This window comes from Sceloporus occidentalis, unplaced genomic scaffold (assembly GCF_023333645.1).
Source record: "Sceloporus occidentalis isolate IW3139 unplaced genomic scaffold, rSceOcc1.0.p SCAF_1, whole genome shotgun sequence".
NCBI lineage: Eukaryota > Metazoa > Chordata > Lepidosauria > Squamata > Phrynosomatidae > Sceloporus > Sceloporus occidentalis.
Genome location: NW_028316981.1, coordinates 49,781,246 through 49,802,649, shown reverse-complemented (window position 1 = coordinate 49,802,649; position 21,404 = coordinate 49,781,246). Strand labels below are relative to the sequence as shown.

Sequence of the window (21,404 nt, the reverse complement as noted above, 5' to 3'; positions counted from 1 at the left end):
AAGGAAAGTGGTTTCAGCTGCCTGTTTAAAATTTTAAGAATTTTTTACTACAAAAACAAAGAATGAACAACAAGTCTTTCCAATACTAACAGTATCTATTTCATATTCGCAATCACTTCTAAGGTCCAATCTGTACTGTAGATATAATACAACTTGAGACCACTTTAACAGCCATGTCTCCATCCTATGGAATCCTGGGATTTGTAGTTTGTTGTGATAGCAGAGCTATGACAGAGAAGGCTAAACATCCCATGAAACTACAAAGCTCAGAACTGCATAGCATTGAGCCATGGCAGTTAAAACAGTGTCAAACTGCATTGATTCTGCAGCACAGATGTAGCCTGAGTCACAACTTTGACACTACTGCCACAATTGAAACTGGCCTCCCAACAGGCATGAAGGGCAGGGCTATTCTGCTGACAATCAGAGCATGGTTTAATGATGTTTTCATCACATTTTGGGGAGTTGGGCCAGAAGATTACTTAGTTAGGTATTGAGTTAAGTATAAACTGGTACAGAATTCTGGCCAGTTTTTATTTGCTGCCACAGATTAACATGGCCACCCCACTTGAAAATTTTATAATGGAAGGAAGCCTGTAGATGGATTCTCTTGACAGAAAAAAAAAAGAAGCATATCAAGCCTGTCTTGCGTCTCTTCCTCATTCATTCTTTTGTTTGTTCTTTTCTGGTATTTAATTACTCAAGTTCCATCCTCCAAGTCCCCCAGTCTTGCTTTTAATCTGGTTTCTTTGTTTGCAACAATTCGTTAGCACAGGTAAATAAACTGTCAAGCATTTGCTATTACCATTGGCTCAGGACAACTTCAGCTAATACATTTGTGCATGTAACACACAAATCTAGAAAAAATAACCTGAACAGGACTGTACAGAATCTAGATGTAGTATTTGAACTTGCAGTTCTTAATATGATAAAAGCTATGGGTAGCCTTGCTGGGCCATTAGAAAAAAAATCCAGAAGCAACAGTAAGGAAGATACTAGGGCTTACTGTGATGTCACTGGACAAGGATTTAAGTTCTTCAATATTTGATTTAGGCTGCATATTAAATGACAAAAATAAGTTGCAGCAAGAGAGACAAAGGTTGCTGGTGATTCCAATCTGCCAACTGTAACTTCACCATCATTCCCATAAACATTTTTCATTTTCTTGACTTACTATTTAGTCATTACTACGCAACTAATGCTTGACTTTAATGATTGCTCTATGAACAGAATAATTGTCTTCTTCTCTGAACATTACATACTAATCACATACGTATTAAAGAGTGCAACTGAACAGGCTTACTTTAAAGATTCTGCCATCTTTATGTATTCCGGGGCCTTCTGATCAACTTTTTCCATGCAAAGTCGGAGTTTCTGGTTTAATCAATAAAATCAATAGATTAAGATTTAATTATTCACAGCAACAATTAGATACAGAAATATTTTATATGCATTGCATTTTTCTTTTCTCTTTGAATAACAACTTAAAACCGGGTAGTAGTTGTCAAGCTGACTATCAAAAGGGTTGCTCCTCCCATTTGCTCCCCATGGCAGAGCTTAGGCAAATCAACTGATATATGGTGCCCTACGGGAAGGGTACCGCTTCCCATAACACGTCATCAAAAAGTGTTCAATACAAACACACTAAACTCTCTCGCTTGAACACAAAAGGATAGAGAAATACTAAGTAAAATGAAATGGTATGGAATATCTCCAGGGTACAAGATTCTAAATGAAACTAGCATGACAGGTGGGGTATCTCCACTCACTGGAGAAAGGGAATATCACAGTAAAACTTACACTATCTTCTTGCAGTGGAGGAATGGTGCGGGATGTTCAAAAGCAGCCTCCATTCCAGGCCTGAACTCTCACTGCCCTAGTCTCTTGAACTGAGGTCACTTGCTACATTGCTAATCTATTAAAGGAGACAAAGGATACCCAGTACCCTTTCACTCCCACCAAACAAGGTACTAATTTTCTCCAGAAAAGCAGCAGAAGATGCATTCACTAGTCTCATATACCCATGAAAACAAAGATACTATGAGAAGTGTATGCAGTAATGCACTTGTGATTCAGAACTGGATAATGTAAAGTACTGCTATAGCCATACAAAGGTGGTATTTTTGAAATTTTGTGCACAAAGTTACACAGAAAAAAAATTGCTGAAATCCTTCACCCAGGAGCATCACTGGAAGAGACCAACATGAATAATCCAAGTTGGCAAGTGGAACAAAAAGAGAACAACAAAGGCATCCCTACAGTTAAGGAGACATATTCATTCTGAAGGCAGTAGAGGCACTTGCTCTGTTAGCTAGGCACTGAGAATGGGCAATGCCTAATATGCATAGAAGGTATAGGTTTTTAACAACTCAGCAAACAGTCCATATCATTTCTCTTTTCTGCCTAGAGACAGAACCCTTCAGATTGAGCAAAATGCCCAATGGCCTACACCCTTAGGATTAATCCCTACACTTGTAGTATCAAGCATGAGACAGAAATTATGGGTACTTCCAAACATGCAACTATTTGACAACTATTTGGGGAAAGAGAACAATTCCTAAACTGAACAAAACTTCTCTTTTTCAAGTAGTTTTAGAGAAAAATGGCAGAGAAGTCCTCAGTCCTTACTTTTTTATTAAAAAGATGAAGAAAGTCACAGATTTTGTTCCTGATCTATCCAATTTTATTTTGGAGATCCATACACACTTTGTTTATCACAGATTTTTTTCTGCCAGCTTCCGGTACAATCAGAGAATTTTTATACTAGCTTTCTAGGGCAGTTTACTTTAACCCAATATAAATACACAATGCCTCTGATTGTGTATTCCTGCATGGCAGGGAGTACCCCTTGATGGCTCTTGAGGTCTCTTCCAACTCCATGATTCTGTAATTATATAAAATTGGAAAGAACGGGAACAAAATCTAGAACTTTACAATCAGTCTATATGTGCTCTCCTCCTCTCACTGAACTGGAAAGAGATCTCCATGTTAACCACTTGCTCTACCAAGGTATGGCTTCACTCTAACTGTATTAACATGGAATACCTTGGATGGATTGACAAGCTGAGGAGATTTACTTGTTACTCCCTCAGCTTTGTAAAAGCACTGCGAGCAGAGGAGTCTTCTGGCAAGAGTGTGGGGCATAAACATTCCGGCATAAAATGGAATGCTATGGTCCCCAGGATCCAGTCTGATCAGCCTTCCTTCTTCCCTTTCTTTGAGTGCCTCTCTACCTCCCCTGACTAAATATTATGTAGTAATTCAAGGACAAAGAGAACAGATATTGAAAAATTAAGAAAGGTGGAGCCCACCCTCACATCATGTTCCTGGGCTAAACGGGTCTGAAACAGTGGGAGGGTATACTCTTCCACATAGCAAAATGCATATGCATGATTTGCTAGGCCCAGCTTTCTAAAGCAGGCAATAGGAGCATTTGAGAAGGAGCAAGTTAAAACTGCTACATCAATATATCAATTAACAATACTACCAATAAGTAGCCTCACTTCTGTGGATTACAGAACTGATTTATTTATTTATAACCCACCTTACTCCCAAAATAGGGATTCAAGACAGCTCACAGCAGTTTTAAAATCATATAAATTAAAAACAATACAAAACATTAAAAAGTATAAATATAACATTTTAAAAACAAGTACATTTATAAAGCTAAAAATATCAAAGATTAAAATACTAAAATACATTAAAAACTATATACAAACCATAAAATTTAAACTGCATAGCAATTTAAAAGCCCAATTCTTATCTGTTTGAAAAAGCCTGATGGCACAAAAATGTTTTCACCTGTCACTGAAATGAGAGCTGGTATGGGGGGATCCTGGCCTCCAGGGAGGGGGTTCCAAAGACTGGGAGCAGCCACCAAGAAGGCCCTCTCCCTTGGTCCCACCAAATGAGACTGAGAAAGTGATGGGACAGAGAGGAGGGCCTTACCTGACGATTTTAGAACTCTTATTGGCTCAAAAAGGGAGATACGTTCCTTCAAATAACCTGGACCCAAGCCATATAGAGCTTTACAGATCAAAACCAGCTGGTTTATGATGCAGCTGTAAGCAATAACGCTGTTTTTTTTATCAGTTTATGACCATGCATGCATCATCATTTGCTTAGATTTGGTTTAGCCTAGATCTGGGGTCTAGCAAGGTGAAAAGTTTAATTCTCCATTTTTGGTATAGGCTGCCAGGAAAGCAATCCTACCGAGAAACAAAGCACATGCAGCTCATGTGCTGTGTCTCCCGATAAAAGTGGTGCATTTGGGTACTAACAGAAACAGAAATAGCCTGGCAATAGAAGGATGCAGCCCTTAGTCTTGGCCTGAGAGGGAGCGATCAGGCAGACCCAGCAACATCAGGGACAGCCTGAAGGAAGAGGCTCCTCCCTCTTTTAACCGTCATCTTGGCGTGAGAGGGAGCGATCAGGCAGACCCAGCAACATCAGGGACTGCCTGAAGGAAGAGACTCCTCCCTCTTTTAACCGTCAACTTGGCCTGAGAGGGAGTGATCAGGCAGACTCAGCAACATCAGGGACTGCCTGAAGGAAGAGACTCCTCCCTCTTTTAACCGTCATCTTGGCCTGAGAGGGAGCGATCAGGCAGACCCAGCAACATCAGGGATTGCCTGAAGGAAGAGACTTCTCCCTCCTTTAACTGTCACCTTGTATTTTGTATTGTATTGTACTGCAATTTTTACTGTACACCACTATGATCATTGCGGAATAGCGGTCTATAAATAAAATGTATTATTATTATTATTATTATTATTATTATTATTATTGGGTTTAGAGGTGGTGATAATGCAGCCTACCAAGCCAGGAGGTTTTTCCACAACAATGGAACGTGAGGAATAAACTCTTCTAGAACATGGCCATAAAAAACCCACAAAAACCAATGGAATGGTTGCTCCTGCACGCACCCCTTAATATATTTATTTGAAATTTGGCTAAAATCTCCATAGAATTGTGAATGATGCTTGCAAATCTTACTGTATTCTGCCAAGAAAAACAAATATTATGAGCAGCTCTCTTTAAAAAAAAACTCCACAAAGGTCCAAAACACACTGCAGAAATAATCCAGTTTGAGACCACTTTAACTGCCTTGGCTCAATGCTAGGGAATTATTGGATATGTAATTTTATAAGACATTTAGCCTTCTCTGTCATCTCTAGTGCCACAATAAACTATAATTCCCAGGATCCCTTAGCACTGAGCAACAGCAGCTAAAGTGGTCTCAAAGTGGATTGTTTCTGGAGTGTACTCTGGACCAAAGTTATGAAGCTTTTCTTAAAACAGGATTCTAGTTTGGATTCAAGTCTGCCTGGGTGGTCTCCAAATCAGTCCAAGTTAAACAGGCTGTTTTATGAATAACTATAACAGCCTCTGAACTAAATCATGTCCACAGTACACATTCCATTTGGGGGGGGGGGGTGTATCTGAATAGTATCTAGCATATTAGGTACTACTTAGATTGTAATACCAAACTCTATAAACTACTGGTAACAAAACTATTAGTAACAAACAGACCTCATGTCATTCAATTTACCTCATAGAGTTTCACAACATCTGGGATATATTCTCTCTCATCAATCTGTTGTTCTCTTTTCAGCAAGGTGTCTTTACAATGTCTACAACAACGGATGCGGTCATCATCCTTCTCATCCAAGACAGAGCTCACACTGCTAACACTACTGATGCTTCCACGGCGTGAGCCCTGAATGCTGTTGGGGGAGCAGTTTGGGCTTGTATGAGAGGCCAAGACCTCCTTGCTGGCAGTGGTGAGTTTGCCTGAAAGGATACACCAATAAAACATTAATGGACATGAGGTCAAGTGGAAAGAACACTGGTCTCAAAAATGGGTTCAAAGATTTTGGTCAACTCAACTTGTACACCTCACAAAATGGGAATGCCAATAGCCTGCTTTACAGAGTGGCTGTTAGAAAGGATGCAGGTCTGGGTAGTTTTCCACATAATATTCTGCATTATGAAATGAAGCTAGGTTTCTGTACAACATGGTTGAGACTGCAGCATGCCAATGGGCTTCATATCAAAAATATCAAGATTGTAAAGTAAGCACTTTCCACTTTGCACCCCTTCCAGCAAAAAGTATTCTTTGTTCATTGTTTTAAGATTTTGTCTTTCTATGAATATCTTCTGGCCACAATTGTCACGAGGAAAAAGGAAGGAATGTGCTGCCCAATACGCATGCATTAAAAAAGTGGGATAGGAATGTAACAGCTTAACATAAAGCAGCACAAAATTGAGACAAAATTAACACAAACAATGAATTAGACAGCTATTAAGATAGTAACAAGGGCTCCAAGCATTCATGCACTGGGAGGAGATGTCATAAGATGAATATCACCACTGAAAAGACCATTTTTAGGTCATGTGCCTTAATTTCAGAGACAGAACAAAAAAACTGGAAAACACGTAATCACAGTGGAAGAGATAAAGGAAATGGATTCCTGGTGCTGTTGATGGTCTGCAAACTTTATTATCATAAAAAGCCCAACACATTTTGGCCTTGTCACAATTTTTCATGTTATTTTCATAGGCCTGGGATGGCAGCTATCAAATTTCAAATAAGTATTTACATCCATAGGTTTCTGTACATTGTTGTGATAAAATGAGATCACCTTCTTTTTAAACTCTTAAATCGAAAAAGTAGACCTTTGAGTTACTATATTCTAAATCAAACTGTATATTGGTATTAATGAAGTTTACAAATTTGTAGAATTTTTTTTAAATTTATCTGCATTATCTCTCCATTTAAAAAATACATAATCTAACTACATGACCCACATTTCAAGCTTATCTTTATGTTCTGGATTAGAGCAAATGCCTTTCCCCAAATTTTCCATATATCAATTTGCCGCTTCAGGGGCTAGAGGACACCCCATAGCCACCCTTAATTTGCCAATAATATTTATTTTCAAATTGAAAATAAAATTTTGTCATGGATATTTCTGTAAGTGAGAGCAAAAAATGTGAAGGAGGATGTTTAGCCTCTCTTCTCTCTAAAGTGGAATATATAATAAAGCTTCTTCTTGGAGTATATTAGTATATAATGATTTTACATCCATTGTGCCTGTTAAATCATCATTCTCCAAATGTAGGGGGGAATTTTTTTATAAAATCTGTGGTGTCTCATATGTATGATGGAATTTGTGAAATGAAAGGTTTCAGAAAATATATTGCTATTAGCTCCAAAACTTTTAAGAAATTATGTTTTTAGGGATGATTTATGCATTGTCCCCAGATCACAACTATAATAAATGTACTTTCATGTGGGACTCCTTTTCCTTATCTCTTCCAGCTTAATTTCAGAGAACAAGATGTAACCAATGGAGTACCTCCAATGAAGATATTAACTAAAAATGGGTTCATATGGATAAAGACACTGTCTTCAGATGCACAAGTTAGTGTCCTTTTCACACAGCTATTGTTCATAGTCAGCTAAGCAGTAACCAACTTAAGGCCTACCTTCAACCAGAATAATGGGGCTGAGAGAAAACAGATTAGTTACCAATTTTTCCTTTTGCCAAGAATAGGTATTCTAAGGTGTGTTTGGCATATACTACTGAGGACATGACAGCATAACTATCGTAGGATTCTGGTTTAACAGCCATCACTAGCCTTCAAGCAGGCACTTTTCAATGAACAGCCATCACACAATTACCAGTGCATCCTCTTTTAGCTCTATTGTAAAAAATGAATCCTTCAAGATAAGCACCTAGTATTTTTTTAAGATAAGAAAAATGTATGCAGTTAATTCTCAATATGACTTTCCATCCAATCATTATTTAAATTACAGTAATTTACATCTCCTCATTAGAAGATGCAAAATGAACTACTGAGCACATGCCAAATAATCATGGAAAAAAATATGAAAATGCATAAGCTGAGGTTCTGGGATTTTGGATTGGGAGAGAGAAAGTAAAGGGACATTAATAGACAGGGCCTCGTTTATGCTACAAGGGTAAAACCAGAAGCTTGGGTTTTCCTACCTACACTTAGCACTGATCCTTAATTTAACAAACACCAGAAACATAGATTTAAGTCATTTATACTACACAATTGTACTCACTTGCAAAGGGAAGGCTGACCAGTTCCATACACTTCTTACACATGATGGAGCCACAAAGGCGGCAGTGGTGACGTCTGTTCCGTATGCTGAACTTAGTACCACAATCCGGACAAAATGGCACATCCTGATCATTAACCCAAGGCACAACAGACTTCTCAATTGCTATAACAAGAGGGGAAAACCTATCAAACATCATCAAGTAAATCCATGGCAGGGAAGTTCGCCAAAAGCCAAATATGCTTGCACCTACCTCTTATTTTTGCAGAATCAATATTGGTTCTGTCAAAGGATGTAAGCTGATGAAAGAGCATAATCAGAGGAGTTAGACACGAAGTAGATTTCTACTAAAGAAATCTTTAAAGCAATTCAGCACAGCACTTGAAAGCACTATTATATCTACTACTTGTTCGTTTAAAAAGCTTCAAAATTATCATTACCACCACCATTTGATTTCCTCAGAGCTTGGAAGTAATAAGTGACAAGTAATACAGCTGCAATGAGTTGCCCTCATTTTTTGTAATGAGTATTTAACCAAACTACACTTCAAAACTAGTACAACAATCAGAACAGTAGTACCTTGTTGGTATAACAAATGTTTCCTGGTCACTTTTAAAAGACACTTTAGAGTATTTGCTTTTTAATTAACTCTCTGATCAATCCCAAGGTACATTTAAAAAATCTAACTGGAAAAATAACCAAAAAAATATCAAGTAACATAACAAGTCATATTGTAACAGAGTAAACAAGTTACATTTCAAACACAATTGAGTTATTTTTAATATGACCTATTTTATTATCATGAAAGTCAGATTATGGCCCTGAGCATCTCTTTATCACTCTTTCAGCAATGCGAAGGTACAAGACAAACAGTGAGGTAATGAATAAGGAGAAGAAAAGACTTCAGATAAAGTTTTAGTATTCCAGTTTCTATTCAGTTCCTGATTGTGCAATCTTTGGACCCGGAAAGATTTGGTAAATTTGTTGGTTTGTTTGTTTGTTTGGACAGGGAATTTTAAGAACATAGGCATCAAACAAAGCATACTGTTCTGCATTTAGTACTATAAATAACACCCCATTTATTTGTTGGATTTATACCTCACTTCATCCTAAAGAATGGCATTCAATGCAGTTAAATGATAAAAAAAATATTTAAAAAACCCTAACAATATACCAAGAAGAGGAAGTAACACCCAGCTAAATTATAATCAGAAGCACCAATGTTGATACATTAATCATGCAAATAGGACTTACATGAATGGAGGGGGGAATCAAAGAGCAACCAATTTACCTTTTCTAATCTGATTATTAATTTATTTACTTCCACCACATAGTGATCAATTCTGGCTGCTCTGTGCTTCTTAAAATCAGAAAGATGACTCCTCGTAGCACCTGGTAAGAAACAACCAGTCAGGGAATTTGAAAGTGTCACTCAACTTTACATCTTCTGTTAACAGTCAATTTGCTTGGTTCTTTTTTCACTCTTACTCTTATTGCTCAGGCTGAAATTTAACCTTAGAAAAGTAAACAATATCATTCGTTACTGTTCTGCACACATGTGCTGCTGCCTCCTGCTGTGGTCTTCATTGATAAAATAGTAGGGGCAACAACATGTTCATAAAATGATATTATTTCTGAAAACAGCATCAACATTTTCACTGAACATCTGCTGTATCCTCTCTTTTCAGAACACTCCTCTAAGTCTAGTCAGAAATAAGCAGACTTGGATTCAAAGGGCTTCACTCACAAATAATTTTCAGGTGCTGTAAAACACAGAGTGCCTAAATACCTTAAAAGGCACCAGATCCTATCTGATCTTGGAAGCTAAGCAGGGTGAACCTTGGTTAGTACTTGGATGGGAGACTGCCAAGGAATGCCAGGTTCTGTAAACTATATTTCAGAGGATGGAACGGACAAAGCCATCTTTGAGTGTTCCTTGACTAGGTAAATCCTATGAAATCAATGGAGTCATTATACATCAACAGGCTACTTGAAGGAACATACAAACAAAAAACACAGTTTGTTATCATAGTCTGAACTGAATTGAAAACAGAAGTTTGAAACTAATATTAAATATTCATTGGATGTATACTACCTCCCATGTTGGATTACAGACCTTAACAACTTAATGTGGCTCTGCTATTGCATTGCCCTTACCACTGCAGTGTAATGTGGACAGGAGGCCGATAGGCAATTATGATATGGACATGTCTAAGCTTCTTGGTTGATGCCACCTCTTAAATAAATAAAATAAATAACTTTATTTATATACCGCCCTTCGAAACATCAGGGCGGTTAACAGCAATATTCAATACAATTTATAAAAACCATACCATTAAAACAGTAATAAAAGAACTTACAATTAACTACGTTGGTAGAATTCAAAGATATAGCTGTGTTAGTCTGTAGAATCAGCACGTAGAGAAATCTTGCAGAACCTTACAGACTAACCAAAACAAAGAAATTGACAGCATGATCTTTCATAGACTTCAGTCTACTTCGTCAGATGCATTTGGTGGAGTGAAAGCCAGGTACAGTTTGGCATACCTGTCTTATGGGTCTGAGCAGATGCAATTGTATTGGAGGGTTGGTTGTAGATTATGGATCTAGTGGTGTGGAAGCTGGAGGCATGTAAATACGTACCAAACTCATAGAATTACAATAAGCATTTCTCAAACTACAGTACGACCACATGAAGTGGGGGGGGAAAACAAATAAACAAGGCATGACGTGTACCCAGAACCGATCTATTACAGAACAAAATGAAGAGGGAAAATGACAGAACCCCACTATTGGTCACATACAGCTCCCAACTGGGACCACTCAGGCACATCATCAATGACCTACAACCTATTCTTGACAATAATGCCACTCTTTCAAGGGTCCTTGGTGGCACACCTTTACTCATATACAGACAGCCTTCAAACCTCAAACAGGTACTCACCTACAGGACAACACACGACACAGATGGCAACACAGATACTAAGCCTTGCCACAAACCAAGATGCCAATTCTGCCCACATATTTATCCAGGAAATGTCAACACAAAACCTAATGGTATCAACCACAGTATTAGGAGGGCTTCATGTGCTCATCCTCCAATATGATCTATGCTATACTGTGTCAGCAATGACTTTCAGCACTTTACATTGAGCAAACAGGCCAGTCCCTGTGCCAGAGGATAAAGGGACATAAATCAGATATTAGGAATGAGAATACACAAAAACCGGTGGCAGAACATTTCAGTCTCTCTGTGCATTCCATCTCAGACCTCAGAACAGTGGTCATGGAACAAAAGAACTACAAAGGTAGATTGGAAAGAGAAACAGCAGAACTGGAATTCATCCACAAACTACAGTCCCTCAGCAATGGATTGAACAAAACCAATGGTTTCCTGACACACAACACGCACTTCAACACTATCTGACCCCATTCTCATGGGGTGCCCTACATTCATCTGTTCTCCTCACCACAGGCTAGTTCCATTGCAAAACTGGATCGGCCACTTCATCTCCATGTACAAAGACCAGTTTCCTATGCCTTTGTGCAATAAAGACCATCGTTAAAATTGGACCTGCAACTTTGGACCATACACAAAGGATTTGTAATTTGAATTGACATCTTCACATACCAATGGCATATATATGTCTCTGCCTGACTTCCACTCCACCAAATGCATCTGAGGAAGTAGACTGAAGTCTATAAAAGCTAATGCTGCTAATTTATTTATTTCAGTTAGTCTCAAAGGTGACACAAGATCTCTCTACGTACCAATTAACTACATATCATTTAACAGAATATATATACAAATTTCACCCTCAAACTAGCAGTTCCCTGAGATTACATACAATAAAAAAAAATTTTCATAAAACAATGAACACAGGAGCACAACAGTAAATAATACATAATCAATGACCTACAATTGAAGAAAAACATCAGATTGAGATAAAACACCAAGGTGTATTAAATATTTGATGGAACAAAATAGTGTTTAGTGCCTGTCTTATAAGAAAGTAATAAGAAGGCAATTTTACCTTCTTCAGCAAAGACCTTCATACTATTTGATGTTGTGAACTGCAAACCACAGAAATATTTTAAACATGATCAATGGCACAATTTTTATCTGGACTGCAAAGTAATCCAGGTCATACTCCAGTAGAAAGCTAAACAAGTTTAAATCCATTGAACCATGTTCATAGCTTTGCTGTGGATTGTGGTCCTAGTGTTTAAATATCCAGTTTTATTCCAAATTTTATTTGTGTGTGAGATCTATATGTTGTTATACATACTCTGTCACAGATCCATGCAGAGTTTGGCCCTAATACTAGGCACTGTGAGGCAGCCGGTGCTATTAGGAACTGCGATGGCAGTCTCTTCCAGTTGTTCTTTCTGAGTGCTCCAACCATTCCCCTCAATTGGATGACAGACCTGTGTGTACTATGCATTTTGTCTTTTGCCTTAAGCAGCAAAATATCTGAAGGCAGATTCTTATAGTTTACCTAATTCTTGGGGTTCCCACATACATGGATCCACTCCGCCATAGCTGTAAGATTCATATCTCTCCTGAGGTCCCCCATCAGTTCGGTCATCATCTCGTTTCAACAATTTATTCTTTGCTTTTTTAGCTTTTTGAACAAGATCTGAAATAACAATTGATATATATCACACACAATCATATTCAAACATCTATGCCAATCTCCTCCTGGAATTCTTTATTTGCCCATAAGACCTAGGATAACAGACATGACCATTGGGCCTGCCACCTCCTGAATCTGTCAAACCTGTTGTGTTTACCTACTCACAGGAGTAGTGTAAATGTTAAAAGGAAGTTTTTAAGAAGTTCTGAAGATGAGAAGACCTACGCAAGTGCTTCAAATTAGAAAACAAGCTTCATAAAATACTCCTACTTGGCTCAAGCTGATGGGAACAGAAATGTGCCAGTCAGCCAATCAGGCCAATTATTGACAGCTCATGGGAATATTTTGTACCCTGAAGCAGGCTTAATTTGGGAGGCCATATGTGAAACAGAACACCGGACAAAGCAGAAGATGAAAGCATTTTAAGGTAGAACAATGACGCATTTAACAGCCTTCAGACAGCTGGGAAACAACTTAGAACAAGTAAAGGAAATTAACAACTCCGACAAACCAGTTGCTTTTGGCAATTCACTGTGATATGACTGCAGAGCATTGGGTTATTTTAAACAGAAAAAATACCCAATGATTAACCATTGGACTCATAACACTTCTTTTATACCTTTATAGCCTGATCTGTTGCTGATATTATATGGCCACTAAATGCTGTTCCCAAAAGTAATGCTGAATGTCTGACAGTGTCACCAGTCAAAAATTAAAACATCAAAATCACCATGAGTGACTATCAAGAGTACTCCCAAGTTAAAAAGAAGCCTGACTGCTTTTGTGTCTTTGAGTGCAGATATGTGTGTAACTTTTAATATATGGCCTTTTAAAAAGACAAGCACTACTTTTGAAAGAATATGTCATATGGCTATTTCAAGCTTGAGATATAAAACATACAATAATACATACTTTTTGTTTCCCCTTTTTATTAGCTAGTTTGACCCAACTAAGATTATAGTAGAATCTGAAATTTGAATGTCGACTCCACTAAGACAAAATCCAAATCAAGTATTGCCTTATGGCCTTTGCAGTTTAGGCTCAGAAGTGTACTTTCAGCACTACTGTCAGCTCCTTGAACAATTATACCTTGTTTCTAACTTCCCACCTCTTTCCACAATGAAAATGAATCAAACTGCCTTTGGCCATGTTAAGCATGCCACCAGTAAAACAACAAAAATAGCATACTGTGGGTTTTTTTTTTTTCATATCTCAGTTTCAGACTTCACTGCTTTTTGCTCATAGAATCATAGAGTTGGAAGAGACCACAAAGGCCATCCAGTCCAAGCACCTGCCATGCAGGAACTCTCAATCAAAACACACCCAACAGATGACCATCCAGCCTCTGTTTAAAGACTTCCAAGGTTTGCCTTCAAGTCGTTTCTGACTTATGGTAACCCAAAGGTGAATCTATCATGGGTCTTTCTTGGCAAGATTTGTTCAGAGGTGGCTTCCCACTGAGGCTGAGAGACTGTGACTTGCCCAAGATTACATAATGGGTTTTCATGGACAAACAGGGATTTAAACTCTCACGCCAGATTCCTAGTCCAACACTCAAAACCACTGCCCTACTTTCAGTGCTTAGAAAACTTGAAATATCAGAGATAAAAGGCAATAGATTTTGTTTGTTTGTTTATGACATGATTGCTGCAAGGGTAGACACTCAAAAGGCCAGTTTCCCCTGACTTCCACAATTCCCTGCTAAGAGAAATCATTATCTCCTTTCCAGTATGTCATCATCCTTCCTACTGAGCTGCTGGGGAAGTCGTGAGCCCATCCCTGTGAATGCTCAGTTGCAGCTTTCCCTTACTGCCTGTCCTACATCTCTAGCAAAACAATTTTCCCCCATCTCCAAGGCCATTTCCTCCAAGAAATTTAAATGCTGCTCATGAAAAATGCTTGGATTTCCCACGTATGCTGACAACTAAAAAGGGTTTGATCTAATATGTCACCCAGTCCAGTACTTCAAATAATAGCAAGTCCCTAACCCAAGGGGCTCACAATGAATGGCTGGATCCTGTTCACTGTAGTAGAGCATAAAATTCTGCCAGTATAGTTACATGAACTACCAGATTGTTGATCCTGTCCAGATGACAACACGGAAGGAGAGAGTTGCACCTGCATGCCTACTAGCCTTGAAGCTGGCTCAAAATGCCACAAGTCTCAGAAGGTGTTGAATACATCCGTATCAATGGGGAATCCATTCTGGATTCCCCCTCCCTGTGGTTACAAAAAATGCAGGCCCTTAAGTCCCATTCTTCCTAATGGCAGCACGATGTACATACACCCGTGAGAGTGGCTGCATGCACGCATGGCCATTGGTGCTCAAATCCACAGATGGCAAGCCTGAAGGTACGGAGGTCTGACTGTACTTCCTTATGCAAACATATAGAATAACAGGAATTGAACTGGCACAAACCCTAACAGAATTCTGCAATAAATGACCAATCCTTCCATGTATATTTACAAGTTATGACTATGGTTGCTTACAGGCTGTAAATGTGGTAGCTTCAAGCTCTCAACAACAACACTGAATTATTTCAGCCACTGCGCCAATGGTGGTTGTAATACAGTCATTCATTCTGGTGCAGCAGCTGTACTATATTTGTAGTCTCCTGGGTAGTATCATGTATGCACACTTTCTTGCTGTGTGCCTTTAAGTCATTTCCAACCTATGGTGACCCTAGTACAGGGTTCTCTTGGCAAGAATTGTTCAGAGGGGGTTCGCCTTTGCCCTCCTCTGAGACAGAGAGTATGACTTGCCCAAGGTCACCTGGTGGGTTTCCATGCCTGTGTGGGGATTCAAACCCTGGTCTTCAGAGTCATAGTCCAACCACTAAACCACACTGGCTCCTTAGGGTAGGAGGATAGCAGGCAGATGTTTGGCTAACAACATGGCAGCTTGGCTTCTTCCATGATTTACTGAAAACTGTGTGATTTTACTTAAGATTGTTAGTGGTATTTCCACAGGTTGCAGAGCAGGGATTTACAGCTTCTACATTATTTGCATTTTAGTACAATATTAACTGTTTTGCTGTTAACTTTGCTAATGGAAACAGACCAGACTGCTACATCACATGAGCCTTATGTCAGCATTAATAGATGATAGCACCAGACCATTGTTCTGTTAAACATTCAGTCAGACACTGTACAGTAAGTGACTGCCTAAACTAATTCCTATAATTTATATATTTTACAACCTTTAATTTTTATTAATCAAATTCATTTAATGAAGGGAAATTTTTCTAATGTCTTTTATTATTCTCTTGGGACACAAAAATATTTTATAACTGTAAAAATGCATGCTATAACAGTTGTACCAGGAGCCATCGAAGCTAAATGATAAATGCTGTATTTGTTGACTACTTTCCACCCTGTATAATTGGTATTAGCCTGTCCATTATGCTTTTGACTTTGTCTATCTCATAATTTTACATACTCCAAGATAGAGATCATGGTTTCCACACTGCTATTACACAAGAAACAATTTATTACACATGACAAGTCATGAAGCATTGTCTTATATTTACTCTAGAAAAGTCAGAACAGCTATGGTCTTTCTTACTTTTGAGTTGTCCCTTCACATCTTTATCTTCAATGGAATGTTCTTCTTCATAATGAGACTGAAGCTGATAAAATGATTGCAGGTCCTTCAGACAGAGGGGACAAAGAAAGCCCTCTCTCACCTCGCCAGGGTCATCAAATGGAGGTGTGTAGCTTGTTGCCATAGTGGTCCAAACACTCCAAAGACAGTGACGTATTCCAGATCTCAGTAGCAGTGAGGCAACAATATGCCATGCAGTGGCATGACTACGGATTTGGACTAATAGTGAGAAAACTGCTTCTTGACCATGCAATTTGTACAAAAGACTGCCCTGAAAGAGATCCAGACATAAGTTTTTAAAACAGGATAAACTATTTTGCTCTACCTTTCTCTGATCAATCATTCTCTCTAGTAGATTATGCCTAAACCACTAAATTAATTCAATTTAATCACCTGCAAGAAGAACCCTTTTATGGGTCTTTTAAAGTCTTCATAAATCCTGTAGGAAAAGCCTAGCCTTTTGTGGAACTCAGTGTCCCCTGCACATTTTTACAGAGAAGTTTACTTAGAAATGCAGTGGACCTACTGCTTTCAAGTGAATGGTACAAAAAAAAGCAATTGGTGTGAAATAAGAAGGTAAAATATTCACACATTTTACAATAACTATGTAAAAGAAACAAAGGGGCTCGACAGACTGCCCCAAAAGGGCTGGCTGAAGGCACCCGTTTTTACCCGTTAGGAACGCTGCAGCAGCCAAACCGCACGGTCTCTCTCCACACCAAAAAGAACCCGCTAAAACCAGGTTCTTTTCGGCGTGTGCAGCAGATGCCATGAGTGCGCCATTGGCGCACTGCCGCACCTTGATGATGCAAGTGTGGCACTGCAATGTGCAGACGCTGCGCCGTGCTTGCGTCATCATGGCGGCCCCCGTGTGGACGGGAGAACACCATGATGGTGCCACAGCCACGCACTAGGGCTCAGGACCATGCGGACACTCTGCAATCCCGAGCCCTAAAATCGGCTCCAGACTCCTGCTTTTCGGCAGTCTGTACCGGGCCAAAAAGAGCCATTTACAGAACACATGTGTATAAATGAAGAAAAACTCATTCAACATGCCTAGGATGAAATAAGCCCTTAGTCTTGCCTAATAAACATTCTGCATTTTTGATATGCACCAGTTAGGTAACTGACTATACAGTACAAGGCAAACAAACCCTTTAGGGTGGGTAAGATCTCCAACTGTCGCAGAAAGGAAAGGAATAAATGAGCAGCTGACCAGGAAGGACAAAAAGAGTGTTACAAATGTTACAAAAGATTTACAAAAGTGTCCTTGCATAATATTTGGCTATTTTAGCTGAAGTATTCTCCTGCTTTGTAAATTTAAGTTGTGTTTATACTGCCCAAGGTGTGCAATCCAAGTTCAGTTATACCTAGGGCAACCTTGTTGAACTCAGTGAGATTCAAGTCATAATTTAAGCTGCACTGATTTCAAGGGGTCTTCACTAGGCATGGCTAAATTTCCAAATTTTTCTCAATATTTCCAAATTGCTTAAATAATCTGGGACACATTTGTGCTCTTGTTATGAACTTATTCTTTCTCCTATTTATTTCATCCAACATGTTATATAATATAATGTTTTCACAAGTAATACATATCAAAACTGTACAAGCCACTACAGGTTACAACACATTCATTATGATATTTGGATTACTTCTACTATGTTTTACTCTACTCTTACAGTAAAAAGCCAGGAATTTCACTACAATTCTCTAAATTTCAGAGAAACAAGTCTAGAAAAAGAGAGTACTCATACATGTCTGTAGAGCCAGCACCTCGATCAAATTTTACTTCTTGTCATCCAAGACACATTCGGTTTGATTTTTAAGACACCTGAAACATGACAATAACCATAGGGACTTGAATTTTTCAAAACAGTCCATTATAAGATGAGATGTATGGCTTTGTATTTGAAACCATGTAGACCCATATTGAGATATAGATTGTTTCTCATTAGTGACTGAGAGTCAGAGTTTAAGAAGCAGTCCGGGTCATTAATTTAAAGTTTTTTAAAAGCAGTATTCATTTTGAGGGGGAAACAGCATCAATCTGAGGTGCCAATTTAGTACTTGAATGTAATCATAAGAGTACAAGACTTGAAAACAAACAAAAAGACCAAGTAAAAGTTGTCACAGATAGTGACTGTCATCACAGCCCAACAGACAGCATTTGCTTCTTTAGTTACCACAGCTTTCTGTGGAAATGAAGCCTTGTGCCCAAAATAGGAATCACTGCGTACTCAAACTTTAAACATACCAATATACTTATACTGTATTACCCAACCCTTCACAAAACGGTTGCTACAATTACAAAGCAAGTTGAGTTCTTCCCTATGCTTCGCCTGACAAAGCATTTCTGAACAAATGGAAATGGTCTACAGATGGAGCAAAATGAGGTGCCAGAACAGTTTTTGACTGCAAGTAAGAGCTTCTACTGTTGAACACTCCTCCGGCTGAAAGCTCTTGCGCACCAGGGAGAAAAGTTATTGCCCAGCCTTTTGCTTGCTATACTGGCTTTCTTTTTGAAATGTCCCACAGGTAAGTTTAATAAGTGTGGCTTTCTATTTGCCATTTAAAATGATGCAACCCATGTTGTCACCTAGGCAAGCCACCACTTCATTCTATCTACTTCAAGCCTGCCTGGTTTGAATGGAGTCCACATCAGATTCAACATGTAGATCAGGAGAGCTGAGGCCATCAGGCCACACAAACCGGTTTAGGCAGTGGCAAAAGTAGGTTACCTCCCTCTTTTGTTCAGGAAGGACTCCTCCACTGTTAACAGGTGTACAATAGGCAAATATTTGACAGATACTGGGTGCCTTCAAGTCCTATTTTCTGGGGTTGATAGTGTGTTACTCACCCAAGGTCACTCAGTCCAAGGTCCAAGCAGGAAATCGAACCCTGATGACCAGAGTTGTAACTCCAACTCTCAAACTACTACACTATGCTAGGTCTCACTCTCTCCCTATGGCACAGTGGGGGATAGCTCTCTCCTTATAATCTTCAAAGGAGCAGCTGCCACTCCACTGTTACCTAACCTCAAATTTAAAACAGAACCAATTCTTCATTCAATCTGAAACCAAATCCCTAAAGAGCCGTATTCGAAAGTCTGCTATTGCTTCCTCCCACAGACTCTCAATACCACATAAAGTCATTCTTATCCACATCGCTCCCCCTTGTCTGCCTGTAATAACATTATTCTTGCTGCACGAAGGAGGGATCTGGTGGGTCTTCAAAACCTGCATAGATCTTTGTGCCTTTTTGGTTCACCTGATAAGATTATCATCGACACCGATAGTGTTTCAAAGAAGACACAAACATAACATGTCCTAAGAATGAAAACAGTGGGGTGGTAAGTATTGCCTGTGGCCTAGCTATAATCCAGATGTTTATAGTGTCTGTGTACGTCAGAGGGCCAAACAGGCAGCAGGAATAATCCAGCTTGAGATCACTTTAACCGTCCTGCTCAGTGCTAGGGGATACTGGGAACTGTAGTTTGTTGTTTCTTTTTACCTGGAAATGCCCCCCAATTTGAGGACAGCTAAGAAGCATTGCCTTACATCCCTGTGAGTGTTTCTAGCTTTTATTTAGAGGCTGTCCTCCATGTTTCCCCTGGAAGGCCCTCCATTTGGCAGTGCCCAGTTGTCCCCCATTGAGGTCACCCCACCCCAGGCCCCTGAATGCCAAAGCAAAGCAACCCACCCACTCACCCCCTGCGTCCTAACCCAGGACTAGGAGGAAGAGGCTGGGCAAAGCCTAGTAGATGGGATGGAGACAAACCCTGAAGCCTCCTCCTAGTCCTAGAGCGGGTGGAAAGATGGGGCCAAGGGGCTGCGGGGGAGACAGCACCCACAAAGGGGAGGGCTGCACCAGGGAGGGGACACCCCCCACAGCCCCCACAAGCTGCTTGGGGAGGCGCCAGGCGTCCCTCAGAGAAGGGAGACAAAGGGACGGGCGACAGCAGCCCTGCTCCCTGAAGGGGGGCTGCCTCGCCCCAACTGACCTGAAATGGTTGAGGCCCTGCGCACCAGCAGCAGCAGCAACGGCCTGTAGAGCGCCGATGATATCGAGGGAGGGCGGGCGGGAGGGAGGGAGAAGGGGCGGGGCTCTCAGCCTCAGAGAGAGAGAGAGAGAGCGCAGTTGGAGGCGAGCGTCGAGCAATCGATAGGAAGGCACACTCTCTCAGAGGAGAATCCCGCACTAGACTCTTATAATAGTGGCCTCCCCCTGTTCCAGCAGCCTCCGTCCCGTTGCATTCTGGGACTTGTAGTTTAGAAAGAGGGCGTTTAAGAATTCTCAGCCAGGGAGTACTTAGGCCTCTCTGAACTACAAGCCCCAGAATGTACTCTCTCTCTATCTCTCTCTCTCTCTCTCTCTCTCTCTCTCTCTCTCTATATATATATATATATATATATATAACATATATTATATATTATATTTTATATATATTAAATATATTAAAATATATTAAAACTATGTTTTATATATTAAATTATATATATATATATATATGAGAACTGTGTAATTAAAAATAATAATTGTAAGCCGCTCTGATAGCCTTTATGGGGTGAAGGATGGGGTATAAATACCATAAATAAATAAATAAATAAATAATATTTTATATATATATATATATATATATATATATAAAAATATTAAAATATATATATTTTATATTATATATATATATATATATAATATATATATGTTTATATATATTTTACATATGTTATATTTTATACATATATATATAAAAGTGCAATAGCAGCACTATAACAGTGTAGTGCAGGGGTCTACTGAAGAGAGATGGCAGTTACTTCTCTTCTTCCTTCTTTTTTTAGCCCAAAACACACACTGCAGAAATCATCCAGTTTGAGCCCGCTTTAACTGCCCCTGGCTCAGAGCTAGGGAATCCTGGGAATTGTAGTTTTTTGTGGCACCAGAGCGCTCTCTCACAGAGAAGGCTAAATGTCTAACCAAACTACAGTTCCCAAAATTCCCTAGCACTGAGCAAGGGCAGTTAAAGCAGACTCAAACTGGATTATTTCTGCAGGGTGTTTTGGACCTCCCCTAA

At 39.4% G+C, this 21,404-nt stretch overlaps 1 protein-coding gene and 1 long non-coding RNA gene across 4 annotated transcripts in view; one reads left to right on the top strand and one right to left on the bottom strand.

The window, feature by feature from the left end:
• Positions 1 to 20,395, bottom strand: part of RBSN (rabenosyn, RAB effector) — a 30,193-nt gene extending 9,798 nt beyond the window's left edge. The window contains exons 1-9 of one of the 3 annotated variants that reach the window (XM_089520768.1): positions 19,191 to 19,968; positions 18,088 to 18,164; positions 16,295 to 16,604; positions 12,592 to 12,732; positions 9,384 to 9,484; positions 8,346 to 8,391; positions 8,096 to 8,257; positions 5,552 to 5,793; positions 1,304 to 1,374 (exon numbers count right to left, since the gene is read on the bottom strand). In XM_089520768.1, the coding sequence (XP_089376894.1) occupies positions 1,304 to 1,374; positions 5,552 to 5,793; positions 8,096 to 8,257; positions 8,346 to 8,391; positions 9,384 to 9,484; positions 12,592 to 12,732; positions 16,295 to 16,457 (926 nt within the window). In that variant the 5' untranslated portion in view covers positions 16,458 to 16,604; positions 18,088 to 18,164; positions 19,191 to 19,968. Of the gene's footprint in view, positions 1 to 1,303; positions 1,375 to 5,551; positions 5,794 to 8,095; positions 8,258 to 8,345; positions 8,392 to 9,383; positions 9,485 to 12,591; positions 12,733 to 16,294; positions 16,605 to 18,087; positions 18,165 to 19,190; positions 19,969 to 20,333 lie in introns of those variants that run through there. The other 2 variants (XM_089520750.1, XM_089520759.1) reach the window with 2 other exon arrangements.
• On the top strand, positions 5,620 to 9,061 carry LOC149321386 (uncharacterized). The gene is made up of 3 exons (XR_016280907.1): positions 5,620 to 5,783; positions 7,325 to 7,426; positions 8,941 to 9,061. It is a non-coding gene; the product is annotated as an uncharacterized LOC149321386 (long non-coding RNA).
• Positions 20,396 to 21,404: the final 1,009 nt, after the last annotated feature.